Source organism: Myotis davidii, unplaced genomic scaffold, assembly GCF_000327345.1.
Source record: "Myotis davidii unplaced genomic scaffold, ASM32734v1 scaffold545, whole genome shotgun sequence".
NCBI lineage: Eukaryota > Metazoa > Chordata > Mammalia > Chiroptera > Vespertilionidae > Myotis > Myotis davidii.
Window position 1 is genome coordinate 1,507,893 of NW_006296634.1, and position 25,069 is coordinate 1,532,961.

The window sequence follows — 25,069 nt, forward strand, 5'->3', positions numbered from 1 at the left end:
AGTTGGCTGTGTGTATCATGGCATGATCTGGAGTCAGCCTCCCTTCCTGGCTCTTGCTGTGGCACCTGAGGTGCCATATCTTAGGTCTGTGTAGATGCTGAAGTGATATGGTTGCATTTATCTGAATAAGAGGCGCCTTCAAAAAGGTGGTGAGTAATGAGGGAGGTAGTGGAACCCAGTGGAAGGAACACAGACCTTGGTAACGTCCTTTTGGCACTTTGACCGTTTCTGAGCTTTGTTTCCTTATCTTAAGAGGGTTGGTATGTCCCTCTTACGATTTTAGTGTAGATCAAATGTGATTATATATAAAGTACCTAACATTTGGAATTGGCACAGTCAGGTCAATGGATGGTCAGTAAATGTCAACTGTTATTTTCAGTAAGGGGGTAGCTGCTTCTAGGGTTTAATTTAGGGCTCTGTCAGACACACTCCTGTCCCAAAATCTTGCCCTGGCAGTCTGTCTCTATTACAGCATCTATCAACCTACCATTAGACATTCGTTCATTCTCTTGGATCTTGAAGCCTTTGATATTTAAGAATTTCTTATACAGATACAAGCGCAAGGAAGTGTGACATAGTAAGCTGTTGTCAGCTAACACCTTAGCTGGGATTTCTTGCAGTCAGTTGAGAGGAAATTGGTATTTGGAGTGATGGTGTCAGGGAGAAGAGAGGGCTGAGGATTCAGCATGGAAGGGAGCCTCCCCTAAGAAGCCAGCTGAGAGGGCACCAAAGCATGGGATTTACTTCAGAGCTGACCAAGGGCTGTCTGGCTTCTCTCACCTCTTGGTCTTTCTCTCCTGTTCAAGACACTGCCCAGGCAGAGAGAGGCTAGTCTTGCTTTTTCTTTTCTTTGAGACTGTGGTTTCTCACTTGGTCCATGAAAACCCTCCCTTGGCAAGGGGGCTGTGCTGATAGACATGCTAAGTTAATCTCATGGCCCTCACTTCATTTCCTCAGTATCCAGGGTATAGCCATTAGGACACATGACACAGAAGTGAGTCAGAAATGATGCCTGGGCTTTGGAGCCAGGCAGTCCTGACCTTAAATCTCTGTTCTGCTTTACCCAGCAGTGTGATTTTTCACAGGCCCCATATCCATACTCACCTGTAAAATGGGTATAAATGTATGTGCATCACAGATGAAACTTGGATGAGTTGTGAGGCACAGAAGGCACTTTAGCCCAGTGCTGGGCATATAGTAAGGGCTTAGTAAATGGTAGCTGCTGTTACCATTACAAGCTTATCCCTATGATGTTGCTATTCCTCAAAACCTATTATGGAATTCCTTTCTTGAACTGACTAATTTATGGTATATTCATATGACTGAACCTCTGTCAGTGCTTGCCAGATGTGATTTGGGCAAACAGTCCAAAGCCAGATTTGGTGATCAGACAGGGGAGCATCAGTTTTGTATTACCCCCACTAAAAACTGAGGTATGCTGTAAAATAATGATAGACTGTGTGTGTGTGTGTGTGTGTGTGTGTGTGTGTATACGAGTAGCTGTGGCTTAACATCTGGCTCAAAAGTGCTCTGGATACTTAATGGACAAGGTGGTCTTTTTCTGGAATGTGTGGCTAGGACCTGGCTTCCAGCAGACTCAGCTAATTTGGGTTTGTCTTAGTCCAAGGCATCCAAAAGACATACCTGCTTGTGAGAGGGGAAGGAGGCATTCCTTCCTTCCTTTGTTCTGTGATTATAAACTAAGCCCTTTGCTAGGCAGGGAGGATATAGTAGTGAAAGAGGCTGACAGAGTCTGTCCTCAGAAACTCAGCTGTTGGAAGCTTGATGTCCATGCCCTCAGAATGCAGGGTGCCACATGCCAGTCTATCTGCTCTTTAGTATGACAAGCACATTTTCTGTCCTCTTCCTAGTTTTCTTTGAGCTCAGATTTGTGCAAACTTCAGGTTGAAGGGGTAGGTGGGGTTTGTGGGGCCAGGCTGCCTAGGTGACCACAACCTAAACCTGATCTGCCTAAATGATGCCATATGGTGTAGTCTATGTTGGATATCATAGCACAGACTCATCTAACCGGGAAACTATGACTACCTTTATAAGTAATAAGAATAACAGCTACTGTGTACAAAGGGCTAATGGTTTACAAGGTAGTACTTCATCTGATGTACAAGCTAATGTTGTTATTATCTCCACATCCCAAATGTGGAAACTGATGCTTAGAAAGTTAAGTAACTTTCCTGATGTTACAAGAAACTGGGATTTGAACTTTAGGTGATCTGATGCAGAGCTTGAGTTCTTAACTATTATGTTATAGTGAGTGCCTCTCTTTACTTATGACGTATTTTGAAAGCCTCTTCTTGCCCAAGGTAGTTTCCTTACCAGTTCTTAATAAGATCTAAAATCCTGCCATCTGAATTTCATGCCTTTATTTCTTCTTAAAATGTGAAATCCTTAGGCTTTACATTGTTATCATCACCACCTTAACATCTTAACCTTTCCTCTGACATCTAATTAAAGATGGGATCTGAGAGACCCAGGCAGGTGGGGATGCATATCTGGAGCTGGGGCACTGCTTGAAAGAGATGCATTGTTACCTCCCAATTTAAGGTTAGAATTGTTGGAAACAAAAAATGAAATCTATGTAAAGTAACTAGCACAGTTTTGGGTTCATAAGAGGAATCCATGAAAAATACTTATTATTAGTGGAAGAATTGGGAGGTGTAGGAAAAGTGATCATGGGGGAGGTGGGAGGGCTGAAATAACATCCCTGTGTGCTAGTGTGGGTTCCTCCTTGCCCTCCCAAATGTAATTTCCCAGAGCTCTGAACCCTCTGGTTCCAATTTCCTGAGGCATTATAGCTTTTATGCAAGAACAGGTTTAAAAATGGAACAGGAAGGCTGGGAAGGAGCAAAATGAATAATACTTTGTATTTATCTTGCATCTTTATCTCCTGAGCTCAAAGTACTCCATTGACACCATTTCATTAGTCCTCCATGCTCTCCAAGGGGTGGAAGGAAACAGGTTTTATGAAGAGATTTCCAACCTGGGCTTCTTTCTCCCTCAGACCAATTGGACTACCAGCTTCTCACTTGTACCCCTTACACATGGGTTGGAATGTCCCAAGTGATCATTTATGCCCTGTAGGCATCCTAGGGAATTGCCAGGTCCTTTCTGTGCCATGCTAGGCTGCTTAGGAATCAATTGGGCCTCAGCTGCCAGCTTTTGTACATCTGGGGTGGCCATTTGAGCCTTATCTCCTGTTCATATGTGTTTTTTTCCTTTTTATAAATATATATATTTAAATTGTAAGAGTAATAGATATGAATTTTATTTATTTTAATTTTTTAAAAAATATATTTTTATTGATTTCAGAGAGGAAAGGAGAGGGAGAATGAGATGGAAACATTAATGATGAGAGAGAATTATGGATCGGCTGCCTCCTGCACGCCCCACACTGGGGATCGAGCCCGCAACCACGGCATGTGCCCTTTACCGGAATCAAATCCGGGACCCTTCTGTCTGCAGGCCGACACTCCATCCACTGAGCCAAACCAGCCAGGGCATAGATACGAATTTTTAGCATCCAACAGTGTATAGTAGCTTCTCAGGTAGAAAATAAAAAGGCGCTTATTGTCTCTTTCCCAACCTCTGTTCCCAGTAAGTTTCCTTAACCCCCTGGAGATATTATGGAACTTTGTGGACTTTTTCTGTATGCATGTACAAAAATGCCGTATACATACAACACATACTCTGTTCATTTAACCGTATTGTCTCACTTATATTGGTTCTGAGGCTAACCTCGTGAAAGGTCCAAACATGGCTGGAGAGGGGAGGAGGAGCATAGAGGGAGAGTACCATCCTAGGCCATTTTCTTCCTGCTTGCCTGGTGCTTACCTGTGGTTGGTCATGCTCTGTTTTTTTTCTCTGAAGGAGTTTGCGCTGACCAATCCAGAGAAGAGCACCACCAAAGAAACAGAGAGAAAGGAAACCACAGCAGAGGAGGAGCTGGACCCTGAAGTCCTGGAGGTGTTTCACCCAAGCCCTGAGTGGCAGGCCCTTCGGCCAGGTACTAAGCCCGCCCTACCCCCATGAAACACTCTTAATTCAAATTGTATATGTCCTTTGTCCCCACAGGGCTCCTTTGAAGGAGCAGCCACTCTTTGGCCCGCTGGAGGGAAACAGTGTGGTCCATCGCAGTGGTGGCTGCTGCTGCAGGGCTCAGGGACCTTCATTTTCCAGCAGCACAGAGATTTCAGCCTCTACGTGCCCTGGAAGGAAGGCAGGTGGTGGGTGGCCAAGCTTTCTGAGCAAGTGATTGAAAACGTTCTTTCCTTGCACTTCTGAAGCACAGGAGAGGCAGTGACATGTGCCTTGCTCTGCAAATGCTATTTTGGGCTCTTCTGCTCGGCTCAGTGCTGCTGAAATATTGTTCACAGGAGAGTCCTGAGCATTGGTGCAGGGCAGGAGTGTTCTTTTGCGAAAGGAACCTGTGCCAAGAAACGGGCTGATCCTGGCCTGGTTTTTAAATGGGGCATCCTCAGAAAGAACAACTTTCTAACCCTTTTTTGAGTCCAGCCCAGGGTTTAAAATAATAATGAAAGCCCTGGCTGGTGTGGCTCAGTTGGTTGGATCTCATTCCGTACAATGAAATGTCACGATTTTGATTCCCTATCAGGGCACATACCTAGGTTGTAGGTTTGATCCCTGCCCTGGTCAGGGCTCATGCAGAAGGCAGCCAATCAATGTTTCTGTCTCTCTCTTCCCCTCCCTCCCTCCCTTTCCCTTCCCCTCTCTCTAAAAATCAATGAAAATGTCCTCAGGTGAGGATTAAAAAAAAAGATAATAATAATAATGAAAGTAGCGAGCAATTGTGTTTATCATATTCAGGTACTGTGTTAGGTGCTTCATGTGTATAATCTTGTTCCATCTTCACATAATAGGACCTATTATTTTCCTATAAAAGCATTGAGGCTCAGAGAGGTTATGTAATTTGACCTATGTTATTCAGCTAACTTGTCCTATGTCATTGATCCTATAGCATGGACCTACCTTCTTCCCATTTGTCCTAGTCCCAACTGTCCTTGTTCCACCATGATGACACTTGGGCCTGTTCTGAGAAGTAGGTGTTTGCATTCTGCACTGTGGCAAGGTAGATGGTAAGTCCTGGCAGCTGCCACAGTGTAGTTGCATCAGTTCCTTGCTGATATTCATCACCATATCCTCCCTGCCTCCATTGCTGCTGTGCTGGCAGGGACAGCATTTGCTGTGCCAGCCAACTTTCTGGTGATAATGTCACTCCTGCTGGGCTTGCATAGGGGTAGTTGTTGCCACAGAAGAGTGATGAAGCACCAAGAAAGCCAAGTAGGAACTAATGGTGTTAGTAGAGGGAAGTTTTAGGAACAGAAGTACTGGGTTCCGCAGACCCAACCTCTGCCTGCCCTCCTCTAGCTTCCTTGAGAACTGAGCCCCCTGGTCCTTGAAGACTAAAACTAGAGTTGTTTTCATGAGTAAGGATTAGAAGATGTGGGCTGTATCTACTAGTTTTATGTGGTTAAAAGTGCTTGTACCACTTCAACCAGGCAAGTGCCTGGAGCAGATGGAGATCAGTATCCTGTGGCTCCCACTCCTGCCCTCTCTAATTTTGTGGCACCTTCAAGGCCTTGTCTGCATTGCAGAACAAGCCTGAAAATTCTGACCCAGGGCCCCTGCCCAGCCTTTTGGCCAGTGGTGCTACTGTTAATGGCTAAACATAGAGCCCCTTCTGTAGTCTTGGGGATGGAGAACCAGGGCTTGTATGACAAGGGCAGGCTGAGGGCTCTGAGTGCCTCCTGGAGAATTAGAGTGGAGCATTGATTTTTACATCTAACTTGATGCCCCATTGACATCTCTCTCTGTTTTCTAGTTTCTCAAAAGCCCTTTGTAAATTATTCTGCCTCAAATTTTCCCTAGAAGCTGTCCCAAAGGCTGGTGTGTTTTGTTGAACATAGACACTTAGGCACTACAACCCAGGGGGCAAAGCCGCTCTGGTTTCAGTAGTGTCTGCACCATCTTAAGAGTATTATTCTGAGTCTGGTGCTAGAAAGTCTGACTAATGGAGATAGATAAGACTCTCTTAGGCCCTGGTATAGGATTGAGGTGTTCTGTGTGTATATTGAGAAGGTTTTGCATGTATGTTTGTTGGTAGGAAATTGACTTCTTTTTTAAAAAAAATTAAATCTTTATTGTTCAGATTATTACAGTTGTTCCTCTTTTTTCCCCATAGCTCCCCTCCACCCGGTTCCCACCCTACCCCTCAGCCCTTACCCCCCCCTCCACTATCTTCATCCATGGGTGTACGATTTTTGTCCAGTCTCTTCCCGCACCCCACATACCCCTTTCCCCCCAAGAAGTCAGTCCACTCCTTTCTATGCCCCTGATTCTATTATATTCACCAGTTTATTCTGTTCATCAGATTATTTATTCACTTGATTTTTAGATTCACTTGTTGATAGATGTGTATTTGTTGTTCATAATTTGTATCTTTACCTTTTTCTTCTTCCTCTTCTTAAAGGATACCTTTCAGCACTTCATATAATCCTGGTTTGGTGGTGATGAACTCCTTTAACTTTTTCTTATCTGTGAAACTCTTTTTTTTAAAAATAAGTCATTTATTTATTTGTTATTTTATTTTTGTATATTTTATTGATTTTTTTACAGAGAGGAAGGGAGGGGGAGAGTTAGAAACATCGATCGGAGAGAAACATCGATCAGTTGCCTCTTCGACAACTCCTACAGGGGCTGTGCCTGCAACCAAGGGACATGCCCTTGGCCGGAATCGAACCTGGGACCTTTCAGTCCGCAGGCTGACGCTCTATCCACTGAGCCAACCCAGTTAGGGTGAAGCTCTTTATCTGACCTTCAATTCTGAATGATAGCTTTGCTGGGTAAAGTAATTTTGGTTGTAGGTTCTTGGTATTCATCACTTTGAACACTTTGAATACTTCTTGCCGCTCCCTTTTGGCCTGCATAGTTTCTGTTGAGAAATCAGCTGACAATTGTATGGGTACTCCCTTGTAGGTAACTGACTGTTTTTCTCTTGCTGCTTTTAAGATTCTTTCTTTGTCTTTTACTCTTGGCATTTTAATTATGACGTGTTTTGGAGTGGTCCTCTTTGGATTCCTTTTGTTTGGGGTTGTCTGGGCTTCCTGGACTTGTAAGTCTATTTCTTTCACCAGGAAGGGGAAGTTTTCTGTCATTATTTCTTCAAATAGGTTTTCAATATCTTGCTCTCTCTCTTCTTCTGGCACCCCCATAATTCGTATGTTGGTACGCTTGAAGTTGTCCCAGAGGCTCCTTGCACTGTCTTCATATTTTTGGATTCTTTTTTCCTTTTGCTTTTCTGGTTGGGTGTTTTTTGCTTCTTTGTGTTTCAAATCTTTGACTTGATTCTTGTGATCCTCTAGTCTGCTGTTGGAACTCTGTATAATATTCTTTATTTCAGTCAGTGTATGCTTAATTTCTAGTTGGTCCTTTTTCATAACCTCGAGGGTGTCTCTAGATTTCTTGAGGGTCTCACTAAATTTATCGGCGGTTTCTAGAAAATTCTTGAAAAACCTTATAACCGTGGTTTTGAACTCTATAACCAATAGTTTGCTTTCCTCCATTTCTGTCATTTGTGACCTGTTTCTTTGTCTCCACATTTTTTATGTTTCCCTGTGTTGACAGAGTGGTTTTCTGTGCTAGGTGTCCTATGGGGCCCAGTGGCTCCGCCTCCCCAATCACCCGAGGGGGACACTCTTGGTGCACCCCTTTGTGGGCTGTGTGCACAGTCGTGTTGTAGTTAAGCCTTGATTGTTGTAGGTATCACTGGGAGGAATTGCCCTTCAGGCCAATTGGCTGTGAGAATCAGCTGTGTCTACAATGGAAGAGCTGCTGTGCAGGAGACACCCTTATGGGCAAGACTTGCTTCAGTGGGGCTTTGGTGCTCACTGAGTCTGCCCCCTGAGTGTGTCCCTTATGGATCTGAGGAGTTTGTAATCTGGATGGTCCCATTCTGACCACTGGGTACACTGGCTCTTGGATCTCCAAGAAGGTGCAAAGTCAGCCACTGCCTGGGGCTACAGAGAGATCTGCAGATTCCTCCTCTTTGTATTGGGTTTGGAAGTACTCAGGCGAGGTCCAGCTATGAAGCAAGGCAGGCTGGTGCTGGTGTGGCCTTGGGCCTTTTATTGATAGCTTTGGGGTTCCCTGACCCAGCTGCAGCTTGTTTGACAGATTTTAGGCTGAGAAAGGACAGGCCATTCATATGCAAAAACCACTGTGCACAGCTTGGGTGGGGTTGTAAATTGAGTAGGGCAGGGTCTCAGGGAATCTCCAGGGCAGAACAAACAGCAGTGGCTGCCAGTCAGCCCTGCACCGGGGAGGTCCCAGTACAGGAACAATGACCCTTGCAAGCACCTCCGTCAGAAAGAAAGCCACCCCCACGTTCCTGCCCCGATGCCAGGCAGTCCAGTTTCTCCCCGTATGTGTCTGGGTCCCCCCGAGTCTCGCCTGGCACTGGAGCTCAGAGCAAGTGGGAGCTTGTATTTCCCTCCTGATTAAAAAAGCGGCACACCCAGATGCCAGCCCGTTCTGCGCCTCTGCACCTCCTACCAGTCTCAATGCACTTTCTTCTTTACCTCTCTAGTTGTAGTACTTCCACTCAGCCAACTTTCCCTGCTGATGTGGATGATAGTTGTTATGTATTTTAGTTGTAATTTTGATGTGATTGTGGGAGGCAGCAAGTACAGGTGTTTACCTATGCCACCATCTTGGTTCTCTGAAGTGCTGATTTTAAATGGTAATTTTTCCATTAGTGCCACCCCTTCAACTTGATTGTTTTATTAGATGCTAGTGCTAGTGACCGGACATGAGTATGTAGTCTTCCTGTCTTTTGTGCCTTAGATGGGGAAGAGAACTTATGGTGAAGAGAGACTTCCCTCAAGAAATGCTCTCCCTCTCTCCCTCTACAGAGGTTTTCAAAAAAATATATTTTTATTGATTTCAGAGAGGAAGAAAGAGGGAGAGAGAGAGATAAACATCAGTGATGAGAGAGGATAATTGATTGGCTGCCTCCTGCACTCCCCGCACTGGGGATCGAGCCCACAACCCAGGCATGTGCCCTTGACCAGAATTGAATCTGGGACCCTTCATCCACAGGCTGATGCTCTATCCACCAAGCCAAACCGGGTAGGGCTCTACAGAGATTTTTGATGAGGGAACAGAAGGAGTTAACACAGCATTTCCTGCCAGAGTCAGGGACATGGCATAAGAAGGTGGTGGTGTGTCTTTTGGGGATTTTTAAGAAAATGGCAAAGTGGCTAGCTTATGTTGAACCTAGTTTAGTACCTTCTGTCTCTGAAGGGAGGATCTCAGCTCTGTTGTCCCCAGGCCTCCAAGGAGGAGATACTAGGGTACGTGGTCTGGGCTCATTTAAAGGCAGATTTATAGTTATGTGTTGGAATACCAGGGGACCAACCCATGACTTCATGGGTCTTCCCACCAGGCCAGGTGGGAATTAGGCCCCAGCCACTCAGCCCTGGAGTAGCTGCAGGTCACTCTCCTGAAGTAAGCCTGCCTCTTTTATTACTGTCAGCACCCTCACTGTGAGCCGCTTGTTCCTGGAAGTGATTTTCTTTCTCTCTCTCTCTCTCTCTCTCTCTCTCTCTCTCTCTCTCTTTTCTGGTTTATTTTGGGATCTGTCTCACCTTATGGAAGCACAGAAAGCATTTAAATGTGGATTCAGCATCAACTGTTCGCAAGCAAGCAGAGGAAAGCTGTTTGCTGGCAAGTCCTGTGGGTTCTGGGCATGGAACTCAGGAGTTTGTCCTGGGACTGAGGACCCCTAAAACCTAGGACTTTGTATCTATGTACTTGTTATTATGAAAGCTGGTCACAGCCATGAATAGTGGGGCTTGTGCTCCCTGGGTATTTTCTGAGATCCTATTTTGTGCCAGACACTGTATTGGTAGCTGGAAATACAGATAATAGATCACATTTACTAAGCATCAACTGTGCCAGGCATTCTTTGAGGGCAGGTGCTATAACCACCTTTATTTTTATAGACAAAACTGAATTTCAGGGAGGAGAACTGACTTAGCCAAATGACCAATAAATGGTAGAGTCAGAATTCAAACTTAGTTTTGTCTGACCCTAAGCTTGGGCTCCTAACCACTGTGCAATCTGTCTCTTTGGATAGCAAGTGGGACATGCCCCTGCCTTCCAGCAGCTCATAGTCTCACAGAGGACACAGAGACAGAAAAAGGCACTAAAGTGTTTTTGGATGTTTTGGTGGAAGTGTCCCAGTAAGGGCACAAGGGAGGGGGAAGGCAAGGGCCTTCAATCTCTACCCTTGAGATCTTGCTGGAGCAGTGAGTCAAATTCTAGGATGATAAACTTTCACCCCCATTGTTAGTTCTCTATTTGAGCTGTGTGGTCTTGATCAGGTTGATTGGAATCTTTGAACCGTAGTTTCCTCATCTGAAAATGGGGATGAAAATACCTACTTCACAAAGATGATGTAAAACTGAAACAACAAAACTGAAACAACATGTATAAAATGTTTCACACAGGGCCTGGCATATAGGAAATATTCAAGAAGTGGTTATAGTTGTCATTTGAAAAAATATACCTTTGCTGGCTCCCTTTCCTTGAAGACCTGAAGGAGAAGTGGAGGTGACAAGGCAGCCTGGGCAAAGGGCTCCCTTGTCTTGCCCCATGTGGGCTCAGGGAAGCTCAGGGTTTCTTATTGACCTGAGCTGACTTTCAGGAGGCCATGAGAGCCTCTGAAATATTAACATTAGCACAAAGAGCTCTTTTGATGGGAGCACGCAGGAAGTCTGTGCAAGAACACGTTCATGTGAGGGGGTTAAAAAAAAAAAAGGGAAAAAAATCCAAATCATCAACTGATGAGAGCAATCCAAGAATTATAGAGCACCAGCCATCTGGTCAGATCATTTCAGATCTGCACAAGCAATGGGAGGGAATTGAATTGTATAAACCTCATTTATAGTAGACCAACTACTCTGTTTCAAGTATTTAAGAGAGAAGTCTGATTTCCTGAAGGCCCTAGACATCTGTCTGAAGGAGCACTTGTCTCTGTGAAGCCTTTGGTTCCTTGCAGCTTGGATGGGGCTGTGTGATTCTCTAATCCTCCAAAACCAACTGAATGTTCAACAGTTCACTTCACTTCTGATACTATCTACCTGGACTTAGTGTCAGATCCCACAGTTTAATGGCTTAGTGTCCCATCTCTGCTTCAGATGTGTTGAAAGTTCCAGGCCACTTGAACTTTTTTGATTGATCAGCTATAAATTAGGGGTTCCCACGACCCCCTTCTCAGGTTTGACAATTTCCTAGAACAGCTTGAAGAACTCAGGAAAAACACTTTACTGATTTATTGTAAAGGGTACAACTCAGGAACAGCCAAATGGAAGAGATGTATAGGGCAAGATATGGGGAAAGAGATTCATAGCTTTCATGCCCTCTCTGGGCACACCACCCTCCCAGCACTTCTGTGTGTTCACCAACCGGAAGCTCTCTGACCTTATTCTTTAGGAGCTTTTATGGAAGTTTCATTATATAGGCATGATTGGTTAAACTATTGGCCATTGGTGATTCAACTTAATCTCCAGCCCCCTCTCCCCTCCCTGGAGGTAAGGGGATGGGGCTAAAAGTTCCAATCTTCTAATCATAGCTTGGTCTTTCTGGTGATCAGCTCCCACCTTAAAATTATTTAAAGGCCCCTCACCAGGAGTCATCTCATTGGCATAAACTTGGGAATTAAAAAAGATAACATTCAGGAAATTCCAAGGGTTTTAGGAACTCTGTGCCAGAAACCAGGGATGAAGATCAGATACATTTTTTATTATACCACAGGCTGCAGTTGAGGTAGTACTAAGGGGCAAAGCTCCCAATACTCTCTGTTCCCTCCCCAGCTCTGTGGTTTGGAGGGAGGTGACCTTCCTTTTCTCTCCTAGTCTGGAGGGATCTTCTTTATGGGTCATTTCATTTCCCAGGATGATCTACAAGAGTATGATCTGCTTTTGTTCTTCACACACAGGCATAGTCCCTCCCCAAGGCCCATGAGCAGTGGTGTTCATACCTAAGCTCCTGTGGCTCATCAGAGTGGTACAGTGAGACTTCTTGGCTGCCACCAGGAGGTAATCACCTGAGGGAAAGGTATAGGATGGGGCCTCTGTTGAATGATCTTTCACCCTGGCTCAAGTGCAGTGCTGGAAAAGTGTAGCAGGAGCTGGATAGAGGAAACAGCATGTCTTTTGTGTGTGTATGTGTTGTGGGATAGTTTGTCTCCTCTCTTGAACACAAGTTGCTGTCTTCAGCAACTTTTTAGGATGAGATGTTCAACAGAGCTTATCATTGGTGCATCTTACTTCTGCACAATGCTTTCTTCCCCAACTTTGAAGCTTTTAAAGTCTCTTGAGGATTCCCCAGTAACTTATTTTTTCTTTTCCTCTTATACTTCCAGCCCATTCCCCCCATTATTGCCACCTCCCCAGCCTTTGTTCATAATTCTCCACTCTGAGCATCTCCTTTGCTCCTTGGTAATATGAGTTAGTCAGGGGGAACTCTCTAGGGCAGTGATGGCGAACCTATGACACGCGTGTCAGAGGTGACACGCGAACTCATTTTTTTGGTTGATTTTTCTTTGTTAAATGGCATTTAAATATATAAAATAAATATCAAAAATATAAGTCTTTGTTTTACTATGGTTGCAAATATTAAAAAATTTCTATATGTGACACGACACCAGAGTTAAGTTAGGGTTTTTCAAAATGCTGACACGCCGAGCTCAAAAGGTTCACCATCACTGGTTTAGATCTTTTTATTTCAGAGAGATCTCATTTCCCATATGTGGAATTCTCTCAGGATGGCTGACCACTGCCCTGTAGCAATCAAATCCCACACCCCACTGGGGGAACAGATGGAGGCCAGGGCAGGAAGGCCTGTGACCTCTTTGGCAGCCACTGCCAACGCTGAGTCCACTTTGAGACTAGCTGGCTGAACTCTGCACTGGCACCTGAGCATCTCTGCCTGGGGTTTGGCCTTCATTACAAGGATGGAGCAGGCCAGGGTCCAGTTTGCAATCTGTGGGCTTGAGTGGTAAGGGAGAGCAGCTGTTTGCCGTCTGCTTTCTAATAAGTATTTGTATGTTTAATCCTCTCCCTGGGTCCCTATCTTCTTCTTCCTCTGCTTCCTCTATCCACCTGTTCTCTCTGAGGTTTAATAAAGAGTGTTTAGCAGAGTTGCACAGTCTCAGCTCTCAAAGATTGGATGCCCAAACTGGCTGAAATGGAAAACATTTCATTTCAGTCTGCAGTAGGGATAATGGAAAACAAGCTACCAAAACCAGTTGTAGCCTTCATACCTAGGGCTTGGCTTTAGTTTAGACAATCTATGAAGCCCTTACTTCCCTTCTTTCTCTAATATTGGCCTCATCCTGCTGGCTAAGACTGTCCAAGCTATCTCCAAGGACGGGACTATTTAGGGCTGAGACTAGCTCTCAAGGGCTGGGCTGGAGCTGGAATGAGAGGTCCTTTTCTAGAACCTGTTCCATTCTTGGAAGGCAGCTATGGTCACCACTATACCACCAACGCCAACCTGTTCCATTCTTAGTTCTGTCACAGCACTGGAGGTAGGAACTAACCAGTAACTTAAGAGGAGATAATATTTGAGTAGGTAGAGAATAGGACAGGCAGGAAACATGAGTGGAAGAGGAATGACATGAATAGAGACATAAAAGTGAGAATATATCTACTTGGCTGGAGAGGCAGGGATCTGTAGGGGAACAATGGGATGGTGGTAATGGGAAGTATAGGGGAGCCCTGGGAGGGAAGGGAGATGAGGAGAACTGACAAGGCAGTAGATCTAAAGATATGAAAGTAAGTGTAAACTCTGAGTGAGTAGTTGAGTTCATTCAGGGGCTGTGCTATGAATGGGAGGTGAAATGAAGAAAGACAATATAAACTCCTGGGTTTGAGAATAGTAGAAAGAGAGAACTAAAATGGTAATTTTAGAGATAGCCACATAAAAAAACTTACTTATTTCACATTACATTTGTTGAGCTCTTATAATGTTTCAGGTACAGTGCTTGATGCAGGAGATACCATGGTGGGAATTGACCGAGACTTGCCTATGTAGGCTTGTGGGGTAGGAGGACCCCCAGACAGGAATATAGCTCTGTGAGAACACAGAAGAGGGGCCTTGAAGGAAAGATTTCCCAGAGGCAGGGACATTGAAGCTGAGTAGGGAGAGATTTTGTGTATGTTGGAAGGCAGAGGGCAGACGAAGTGTTTGACATATTTGAATTCCAGCGAGGAGATAACTGATTAGGCAAAATTGTTTAGGTGGCAGATGGAAAGTGTTGGCCTTGTGAATATGTTGAGCCTTAGAAATTAGAAGCAGAGGCTAGAAGAAAACAAGGAAAAGTGTGAGAGATATAGAAGGAACTTAAGGAAGCTTTCATTAGATGTCTTCAGTTTTCTGAGCCAAGCCAAGGATGGGGCTTCTACCTTGGATGATGAAAGAGAAGGATTCGATTGGGTGCTTGAGGAATGGAGATGTTAGGAAGAACCTTTGTGAGGAGGTGCTTAGATAATCAAGAGGTTAGAACTAACCATTGCCCAGCATCAGGAAGTGCCCAGTTGACATCTGACATTCTGACTTGGTGGTGGGCCAGGATCAGTGGGTTTGGTGACTTTCTAGAGCAATTTGATCCCTGGACAGTGGATAGCTGGAGGGTGAGGAATGATGGATAGATCATTAAGGGATTGTCTTTGGAGATCTTGTCTGTCTGGCCTATGGGGCAAGTTGAGAGCTTTATTGGAAATTCCTATGAGCCTGCTCCAATCTTCCCTCTTCTGAAATAGGCAACGTCAAGACTCTTGGAGGCTCCTGCAATACCCAGGGTCACAGAGGGGGTGATACCTCAGCAGTGACTGACTGATCTTCTAGGCCAGTGGTCGGCAAACTCATTAGTCAACAGAGCCAAATATCAACAGTACAACGATTGAAATTTCTTTTGAGAGCCAAATTTTTTAAACTTAAAGTATATAGGTAGGTACATTGTTATTAACTTAATTAGGGTACTCCTAAGCTGGCCTTTGCTAAAAACACCCTCAAACTGATTTGCTGAGGTCGACCCCTTCCAACTCTCCCATCCTCAACTGGTGCATGAATTGCGCGTGCCTCCCCCCCCCCCGCACTGCGTATCCCGCAGCCCGCCTGCGCAGTGTCTCCCGCTGACAGCCCCCACTTCTTCTAACGCCAGTTCTTCAAAATAGACTCACCCAGGCTGAAAACCGACTTCTGCGCATGGGCCACGAAGTTTCAATCGTACTGGACATGCTCGCCCGCACATGGTATTTTGTGGAAGAGCCACACTAAAGGGGCCAAAGAGTGATTTGCCAATCACTGTTCTAGGCAGATTTGAAAAGAACTTGAATGAATCAGAGCTTATGTGCAGAGGGCTCTTTTGCAAGCCTTTTGTTGCTTGTGCTCTAATCCATCTGATTATATTTCTGTTCATGTTAGGGTTTTGTTTCGTTAATGTTCATAAACTACTAGGTTGTTGATCTTGCCTTATTTTCTGTAATATGTTGATTTGGGCAAACAAAGATTGAGTTGTATTTTAATTTCTTTAATTCGAGAATAGTGTTTCTGTTCTGTATAATGCAGTTGTTTGGAAAGAGAGAACCATTTCTTTGAATCAAAGTTTTCAGTTTTATCCCTCTATCTAAGCACCAGTTATCTGTGGCCATAATTAGTTTATCTGGGCGGAGGTGCATTTTTATGGAAGAGTAATATGGTGTATTTGTACGTTTTTCTTTTTGCCTAGGAAAAAAGGAAACTTTCTGTCTCCCACTCCAGAAGCCCCCTGAAAATCGCACGAACATCATCTTGTTCTTTCATCCTGGTTTTGCCAAGTCAGGCTTTTGGACAGAGGGCGAAGAGATTGTCTTATATCTCATGGCCAAGAATGACGGAGGCAGCCAGGAACTGTAGCCTAGCTGTTGGAGAAGGGAGGAAAACTAACATTTTTGGAGAAAGCACCTTGTGCTTGGTGCTTTGTGTACATTACTTAAGGGGCTTCAGAGTGCTCCATAAAGGTCTCTTGGAGCTCATGGTTGGTCAGTGAAGGGGGTGGGGCGTGGGGCGGCTCAGATCCCATTGATTTTTCTAGGATTTCCTTTCTCCTGATGATAGAAACTATAGGCTCATTGATTGAAAGTAGTTATTTGAGGTCTAGGTGGGAACAAAACAATTTTGGGGGAAATTATTCAGGAGAATGCAGAATTATTCAAGCTACCCTATCTTCATTTCCTAGATTAGATCTCAGGGTCTCAGGGATAGATCCAGGTTTCTCTAAACACAATGGAGCAAGTAGTCCTGTGTACAGAGTAATTTGAGGGCTATAAACTGGCTTTAGATTCCCACTGGGTTAGACTGCAGATGGAGAGGCTGGAGGAATTGTTCTCTAAATACCATTAGCATTTTAACCTCCAATATTTGATCCAAATGGCTAGCTGAGGATACCTTGGAGTCAGGTATAGAATGGTAGATTTCAAAGGGAAGCAGCTTTTTCTTGCACAAAGCTGGTAGTAATAGGGGTAGCCAAATGAAATATTTGATTTATAGGAGCGCATCTTAGTGATGGGGTTAGGGTATGGTTGGCGGGAGTATGTGGGTGTGTGTGAAGGGAAGTTGGAAGAAGTAAGAGAAGACAAATCAAAGGAAGGCTGAGTCTTCACCTATTTGCTGGCATCATCTAACACTGCTTATGCATGTCAGTGAAAGTCTTGGTTCTGTAGTGACAGGTTGAACTGAATGTTCTTTCTCTCTCTCTTGCTCTCTGTTTTTTTCTCTCACTCATTTTTATGCTCTCAGCTCTTCTCCCTTGTTGCCTCCCTTGCCCTCTTGCCTTCTTTCTTCCCTTGCTGTAATGGCCTTTATCTGCGGCTGAGTGGCAGGTTACAGGTATGGATAGACATGGAGGTGTATAGCTGGTGGAATATTTTCTCAATTCTGTCAACATCAAAGAAATTACTTCCAAGCCAATTCTTTTCAGCCACATATTTTGCTGATCAGTTAGAATGTGAGGAAAAACACATTAGCATTGCCAGAGAGGGGATTTGGGAAAAATCACATCAGTGGAACTGAGTGATCTAAAGTCATAAGCATAAAAAACAAATCCTGGAGTGCAGCTGGAGTTCTTCCTGGCTTGTTTCCCACAGCCCTGTCCATTGACACCCCCCCACCCCCCCTGTGCTACATGAATGAGTTATGTATCAACTTTGCCGAAGAGCCTAATGCTGAAGAGGAGGTACCGGTTTGTGTTGCCTCTCATTGGACGCTTCTAGGCATGACATAGAAAAGAAGCAACCTCAGTAGGGTGCATTTTTAAAAATATATATATTTTTTATTTATTTCAGAGAGAGAAAGGGAGAGGGAGAGAGAGAAAGAAACATCAGTGATGAGAGAGAATCTTTGATCAGCTGCTTCCTGCATGCCCCCTACTGGGGATTGAGCCCACAACCTGGGCTTGTGCCCTAACCAGGAATGTAACTGCAACCTCCTGGTACACAGGACTGCACTCAGCAAGCTGAGCCACACCTGCTGGGCTTTTTTTCTTTTCTCTTCTTTCCGCTCCTGTCACCTCCGACCCTTTCCCTCCCCTCCCCTCCCCTTCTTTTTTTTTCTTTTCTTTTTTGTCCTGTTACTACAGTGTCTCAATATACTAGCAACTCCCTTGGAAGAGAGTTCTCTTGAGTTGAGCACAATTACATGCTCATATATTTCCCATCTGCCTGGTACTAGTCAGGAGTGAGGTCTCAGGAGAACAATGACCTCATCTTTGTCCTTAGCCCAGGAAGGCATTTCTTGTCAAGAGAAAGAAATTTATGGATGTATAGTAGAACTTGGAAATTAAATCAAATTAAATTTGATTAGTTTGTTTCCTTTGGAAAAAGACAAAATTCTAGAATACCCTTTCTTCAAAGAGGCGTGTCCTCTAGAGAGGGGATTGATGGAGGGCAGAATCCAGGCTGTATTTTGGCATCTGGTTGTTGTCACAGTTACTTGAAAATATAGACAATAGAGTGTTGTAGAGTCAGTCTACCTGGGTTCACACCTCAGCTCTGCCTTTTATAGGTGGGTAGTCTTGGGCAAATTACTTAATTCCACTAAGGTTTAATGAAATATCCTATAATAATAATATCTGTAAAATAGGGATAGTAATAATACCTCAGAGGTAATTATTATTATTATTATTATTATTAGGGGTAGTAAGTTTTACCTCAGAGGGTTATCCTAAGTAGTAAAGAAGACAAGCATATAAAGTGTTTACTTTAGTGCCAGGTGCATAGTTATAGCTCAATAAATATTAGCTTCTGTTGTAATAAAAATGAGTGGATACCAGACAAACCTAAATTGAGGTACCATCTAAAGAATAATTGACCAGTACTCTTCAATTATGTCCAACTCAAGAAAAACAAAGACTGAAGAGCTATCACAGATTGGAGGAAACTAAGGTGACGTGACAACTAAATGCGTTGTGGTATCCTAGGTTAGATTCTAGGACAGAAAGAAAGAATGCTAAAGGAAAAACTGGTGAAATCTGAATAAAGTATTTAGTTTAGTTACCACTATTGTACCAATATTAATTTCTTAGTTTTAATAATTGTTTTATGGTTACATTAGATGTTAATAGCAGGGAAAGCTGGGGGAAAGGCATATAGGAATTCTGGAGTCTTTTTTTCATCTTTTCTCTAAGTCTAAAATTATTTCAAGATATAAAATTAAAATAAGTGATTATCCCAGTGACCTGTTAAGTAAAGGAGAAACTGACCAGGGTAGAGCCTTGCATAGCAGATCACACCTGCCTCTGTCTCCCCTTTTGTGTCAGAGGGAGGGCTCTTACTAAGGGGCCCTAACGCCTGCCTCTTTAGCACCCACACAACTGCTGCGTCCTGACTAGAAGTCAGTTTTAGGAAGGTAATTGGTCAGATGATTATTCAGACACAGCCAGATCTGATCCTGCATTGGTGCTGTAGAGGGACTGGGAAGGAGGCCACTCATTTGGCAGGGCTGAATGGTCAGGGCACTTGTCCCTGTGCCTTGGAATATAAATTAATTCTGTTTTATCCCTCTATCTAAGCACCAATCACTATGGCAATATGTTTGCAGATTTGATGCCTACCCCTATGCTCATGCTTACTGTTTGATCATCCAGAAGAAAGAAAACTAAGTTCAAACCCAGCTCTACAATAATTTATCATTTTCTTTCTTGTTTTAAGTGCCTTGCTTTTGCACAAAGCAGGTATTTTGCTTGTTCTTGGGTGCAGAAGGTACATGTGCTTTTCTTATTACTGATGTGGCCATCTCTGTTATGCCAATAGCATGGTTTGTAGAAGAAAGCCATTATTATCATTGGGAGAATGTGAATCTTGGAGTTTTTATTTTTGCATTGAAGTCAGCTGTCAGAAGGGTCTGGGAAGCATAAAGACTTTATTCCAGCACACAACTCCCTTACAAGTATTTATCCTTGGACAACCATATTTTCTAAGTTAAAAAAAATCAATGCTAAAAATTGTTCTTTGTATTCTAACTCAATGACTAAGGTATACTGCTTTTTGGTATTGACTTACGGATTTTATTGTCAAATCCTTGGGATGTGTGTGGATTACTCAATAGTGTGACGAATGGCTGGGCTCTGAATTATGTACTGTATTAGGCAGAGTTCATAATCTATAGATTACTTTAGGCATAAGACTGGTGAACTGTCATTTCTCTTTTAGTCACATGTGACTAAAAAAGAAAAGGAGGGGAATGGTGGTATGAGGCAGAAGTATTTGGCTCAATATTAAACAGCAAACTACCTTTGAAGGCTTGTGAATGCAAAGGCTTGAAGTGGACAGACCTTGGGTATGGATTGGAAGGATTGGGACTACTGGGGCTAGAGGAGAGAGAGAGACTGCCTCAAATCATACCTTTGCTGCATCTTTGCTCAGGCTATAGTCCCAGTGGAAAGACAGCTTCTACTCTTTTGGGGCTTCTATTCAATCAAATAACAAGTGGCCTGAGGCCAGGGAATCCTGGACCCTAAATAGGCCTTCCACACTCCTGCTCCCCATCCCCCACCAGCTACTTGTGCTGATGGATGAGCAAACCCTTTACAGACCGTTTGGCACTGCTTGGCTTGTGGAGATCGTCTGTCTCTTTTGAATGAGCAACTTTATGTTTATGGCTCCTTTTCCCTGTACAGAAATTGCTTCTGCCTTCTGATGGAAATGTTTACTTTTCCTAGGGAAAGTCACTGTTCTTTGGGGTAATAGCTGCTGGCCCAACCCCATCCCTTATGGGAGAATAAGCCTCTGCCTAAGGGTGAACCAGAGGAGGTGGCCATTGGAGCGTGCACGGTTGCCACTGGGGCAGCCATCTGCCAGTTTTTCGGCTCACAGCCTGCCTCTGAGCTGGCTGTTAGGAGTGTGCACTCTTGGGCCTACATGCATTATGCACAGCCTATTCCCTAAATGGGCTTTTTAAGTGTATGTAATTCCTTTCTACTCTGTTCTTGTATAGTCTGCCTCAGGGCACCATTCAGAATCTCCTCTAATTATGCTAGAGCTCAGCTTCTAGTGTCTAGCATTTAGAGTTTCTGGTAATCGCTGATTTTTTGTTTTTGTTTTTGTTTGGATAGATTTCTAAAATTGCAGTGCGTGATTGATATATGGTTATAGGAAGATTTGTTTTTTTATAGGGAAATTATCAAACTGAGATGATACAGTTTCATGGCAGTGGTATTTTGACTTTAACCAGAGTTCCAGTCTAGCTCTTTTAGCTTCTTCTAGAATGGACCCTTTGTAATTTTGCTCTAGTATTAGAATGAAATCTGTGTTTCTAATTACAGACCACCATCTTCCCCACATATTGCCCCCCTCCTCCCCACTTTCTCTTCCTGAGATGGAGGAGTTTTTACACATGCTGCTTAGAAAAAGGAAATTTATAATGTGACTCAGTCCTCACCCACAGATCTAGGATTCTGCCATCCAGTAAATGTTGGCAGACAGGCTATGTGTATAAAAAGCATGTCGTGCCTCCCTGTCCCTGTTCTGCTCACCTCATTGTGTATGCCTCTTGGGTGGAGTTTGGGGTGTCCAGCTTATTGTCTCTTCTACTTTTCCTTCCAAGCAACCCCTGCTTCTCCTATAGGGCTGTCCTTTAGTATCTGTGAGGTATAATGAAGTCACTCACATTCCAGGGACCTCATAGACATGAGAATTCAAGTTCTGCGGTCTTTGAGCACTTGCTCTGTGCCTACCCCTGTGTTGAGTACAGTGAGAATGTAGCATAGTGCCTTGACCTTAAGCACTAGAGTTCACATAGGAATCCATTTTGAATAGGAAGGTAGGTAGCCCCACCATTCCACTCACATGTCTGGATGTACAGGTGTCTTCGTGTCTGTCATTACAGCATTGACCTAAGTCATTGAGGCTTCCAGGCTAGTGCCAGGTGACATTGGCTCTCCTTTGCCTTCTGATGGAGGAGAGAAAAGGAAAAAGGAACACTGGGTTCTAGAAAATCCTTGGTTATGAAGACTTGGTTAAATATGTTTTCTTCTCACTCATGCCTAGGATGGTCAAAAGAACCTAAGATAACAGAGTAGAGGGCACAGTGAGACTTTGGGAGACCAGAAACAGTAAGAAATCTATAGGGGCAGAGAGAGAGTTGCTGGCCCACCACCCTGTTAGAACAAGAGAAAGGAGTCTCTTCCTCAGCCTGGCCATCCAGGGAGGCCCATGCTGGGCCCACTGCAGCCTAGGAGAGAGTAGTGAGTCCCTCAGAGACTGCTCCCTAGGAATATTGTTACTGCCTCTGAGGCTTATATTCCCCTCTTCATATAACTACGCAACCACAGGAAAGCAAAGGGTCCTGAGCTACTTGGCTCCTGCATCAAGGATACTAACTACATGGGAAGAGACTTAAGGTAAGTCTGAGTCAGACCAGATCTGGCTTCTTTTTAGCTTAGCCAATGGGAAGCTCTTGTTTTAGGAATAGCCTCCCCATCCCCTGAGTCTGTGTAGGTGTGTCTGTTGCTGAGCCTCTCCCTCTTGTCTGATCTTTGTAGGTTTTTCTCCCCATCTTGGGCTTTAGCAAGCTGACCTGCTGAAAGATTCTGGAGCCTTCTCAGGCCTGCAGCATATAGGGCTTGCAATGACAAGATCAGTTGTAGGGCTGCATTTATTGGATGCCCTTTAAAATGAACTTTCCCCTACTCCATAAGTGCCCCATGGGGGCCTCTTCAAGGGTCTTGGCTTCCCTTGAACTTCATGCCTGTGTTGACTCCCACACACAGTCCTCTGTGTGTGTGTTGATAAATTGGGAAAGGGAGTGCGGGTTTGCTTTTCTCTGCACCATAAATGCAGTGCTGCTAATTTCATTCTTCACATTCTGTCTGAGATGAGCAGGGTCCTCTGTGCCCATGTTTATTTAGTACTGCTGTGTTGCTGGACTCTCCTGGCAAAAATTAGGCTAATGTCTCCAGTGACTCCATTAGCCACTGAAATGAGTCTCTAAATTGATGGTACAACACCCAGTCTCTCTCCAAGCTATCACTTTGTTCTGGTTTTATTATTCAAATCATTCTCTCAATGATTCTCTGCAGACTGATGGGCATGCAGGTTCAGTGCAGCACACTGTACTAGCTGAAAGACAAGATCACCTTTTAAGAGGAGGGAGAAAGGAAAGTGGGAAAATGCAAAAGATGAATGCTGTGGTGCAGAGAATCGGGAGTTTGTCTGTTCTAAGAGCTACTTGGCTGGCCTGTGCAATGCCTAGAGATAAGAGAGGAAGGGACCAGACCAAGGATGGGGTGAAGAGGGTAGTAGTGGGTAGGGTAATATCATTGCGTTAGCAGCATCTGTGCCTTAAAAGTTCCCCACACTTCCTCCTTCCCTTTCATATTTACTGAGCTCTTAAATGGATGCCTGACAGAATGTTGAGAACTCCGGGGTGGGAAACCAAAGATCAACAGAATAGAATCTTTCCTTCAAGAAGCTGTTAGTCTTATAGTTTCCCTGTCTTCGGTGTATGGGTGAGGGGACTGAGAGAAAGATTTAGGTTTTTGATTTTTACGTTGTGGCAGTCAGATGCTTAGAGAGTTGGGAATTTGGTTCTTACATGTTTGCTTAAATTTTTTTTTCTTTTCTTTTTGCCTGAAAGTAATGTTTTTAAAGCAGAAAACTTGGAAAATACATAAAAGCACAAAGGGAAACAACAACAGCAAAACCACCCGTATTCCATTATGCAGATGTAAAGATAACATTATAACTTACTTTCTTTCAGTTGTTTTTACAGAAGTGTCGTCATTCTGTCCGTAGTATTTTGATGCTGATCTTTCCCTTTAGAAACTGGTAGCTACATTTTGCAGTTTTGAAAGTTAGAGACTCTAGCATGTAATGAGGTACGCATTGAACATTTTCCAAGTGTTGGTCTTTATCAGTTGTCTGAATATACCAAATTATGCTTAATTGATTATTACTATTGTACATTTAGGTGGTTTCTAGGTTTTCATTTTTTAAAAAAATATATTTTATTGATTTTTTTACAGAGAGGAAGGAAGAGGGATAGAGAGTTAGAAACATCGATGAGAGAGAAATATCGATCAGCTGCCTCCTGCACACCCCCCACTGGGGATGTGCCCACAACCAAGGTACATGCCTTTGACTGGAATTGAACCTGGGAACCTTCAGTCCACAAGCCAACGCTCTATCCACTGAGCCAAACTGGTTACGGCAGGTTTTCATTATTATAAATAATTCTACAGTGGACATATTTATATATGTACTAGAGGCCTGGTGCATGAATTTGTGCACAGGTGGGGTCTAGCTGGCCTGCCCTGATCAGGGCCGATCGGGCTGGCTGGCTTGGGGGAGGGGATGCCAGAGGTTGGCGGGCTGCCCCTACCCCTGATTGGGATTGGGGCGGGGGCTAATCTGGGGCAGGGCCGGCCAGGGGGAGAGGCCAAGGGTGGTTGTCCAGCCGGCCGGCCCCACCCCCTAGTTGAACTCCTTGTCGAACTCCTGGTTGATCTCCCGGTCAAGGGGATAATATACATATTAGCTTTTTATTATATAGGATATACTAGGGGCCCAGTGCATGAATTCATGCACCTTGAAAGGAACTGTGGGCCGTGAGGCTGCAGTGGGCAGAGGACGGGTCTCAGCCCATCCTCTGTGACCCTCCTGCCACAGTCTTGGGTTCCCTGTCTACCGGCAGCCCCACTCCTGCCACCGCCGCTCCTATGTGCTGATGGCACTGGGTCCACTGGCACTGGAGTGATTGGGGCCGGCGCCAGCAGTGGGTGCGAGAGGCAGCTGCTGTCCCCGGTCACCCCTCAGGAGCAGGGGGAGGTGGAGAAGCCCTGAGGGGCGATCAGGACTGGCAGCCACCACTCGCACCCACTGACAGCAGGTGTGAGCACCCGGCAGGACCGCAGCGTGCAGGACCAAAGAATTTTCATTAACCACCAGAGGATCTTTCTAAATTTTCAGTAACCACCCGATGACAAAGACCAGTGCCCCGCCTTGGTCTGGTGCCCCCGCTCACCTGCTCCACCATCCTGCTGTGGCTGATGCTTGCCGTTTTCTGTGTGTACCCCCTGGTGGTCAGTGCACATCATAGTGTTCAATAGTTTGGTTCAGTTGTTCTGCCATTTGGTCTATTTGCATATTAGGGTTTTGTATATATATAGATTTTATGTGCTCTCTGCCTATGTTCTTAGAAGAGATTCACCAAAGAAGTGCTCATCTTTTATGATTCTCTTGCCCAGCATCTCAGCTGGAACAACTTCTTGTCTGGGCTAAGATAACACCATGGTTTTTAAAAAAAATTTTTTTTTTATTGATTAAGGAATTACATATGTGTTCTTATTGCCCCATTGCCTCCCCCCCCCCATGCCCTCACCCCCCTGTTGTCCGTGTCCATTGGTTAGGCTTATAAGCTTGCATGTAAGTCCTTTGGTTGATCTCTCCTCCTTCCCCCCCCCCTCCCCTCCCTTCCCTCCAAGGCCTGACAATCC

General features: G+C 44.4%; 1 protein-coding gene across 3 annotated transcripts in view; it reads left to right on the plus strand.

Moving 5' to 3' along the window:
* The window catches only part of SIL1 (SIL1 nucleotide exchange factor), a 225,143-nt gene that overhangs the window by 66,215 nt on the left and 133,859 nt on the right, over nucleotides 1–25,069 (plus strand). For all 3 annotated transcript variants that reach the window (XM_006772451.2, XM_015569635.1, XM_015569634.1), the window contains exon 3: nucleotides 3,886–4,021. In XM_006772451.2, coding sequence (XP_006772514.1) covers nucleotides 3,886–4,021 — 136 coding nt within the window. The remainder of the gene's footprint in view (nucleotides 1–3,885; nucleotides 4,022–25,069) is intronic.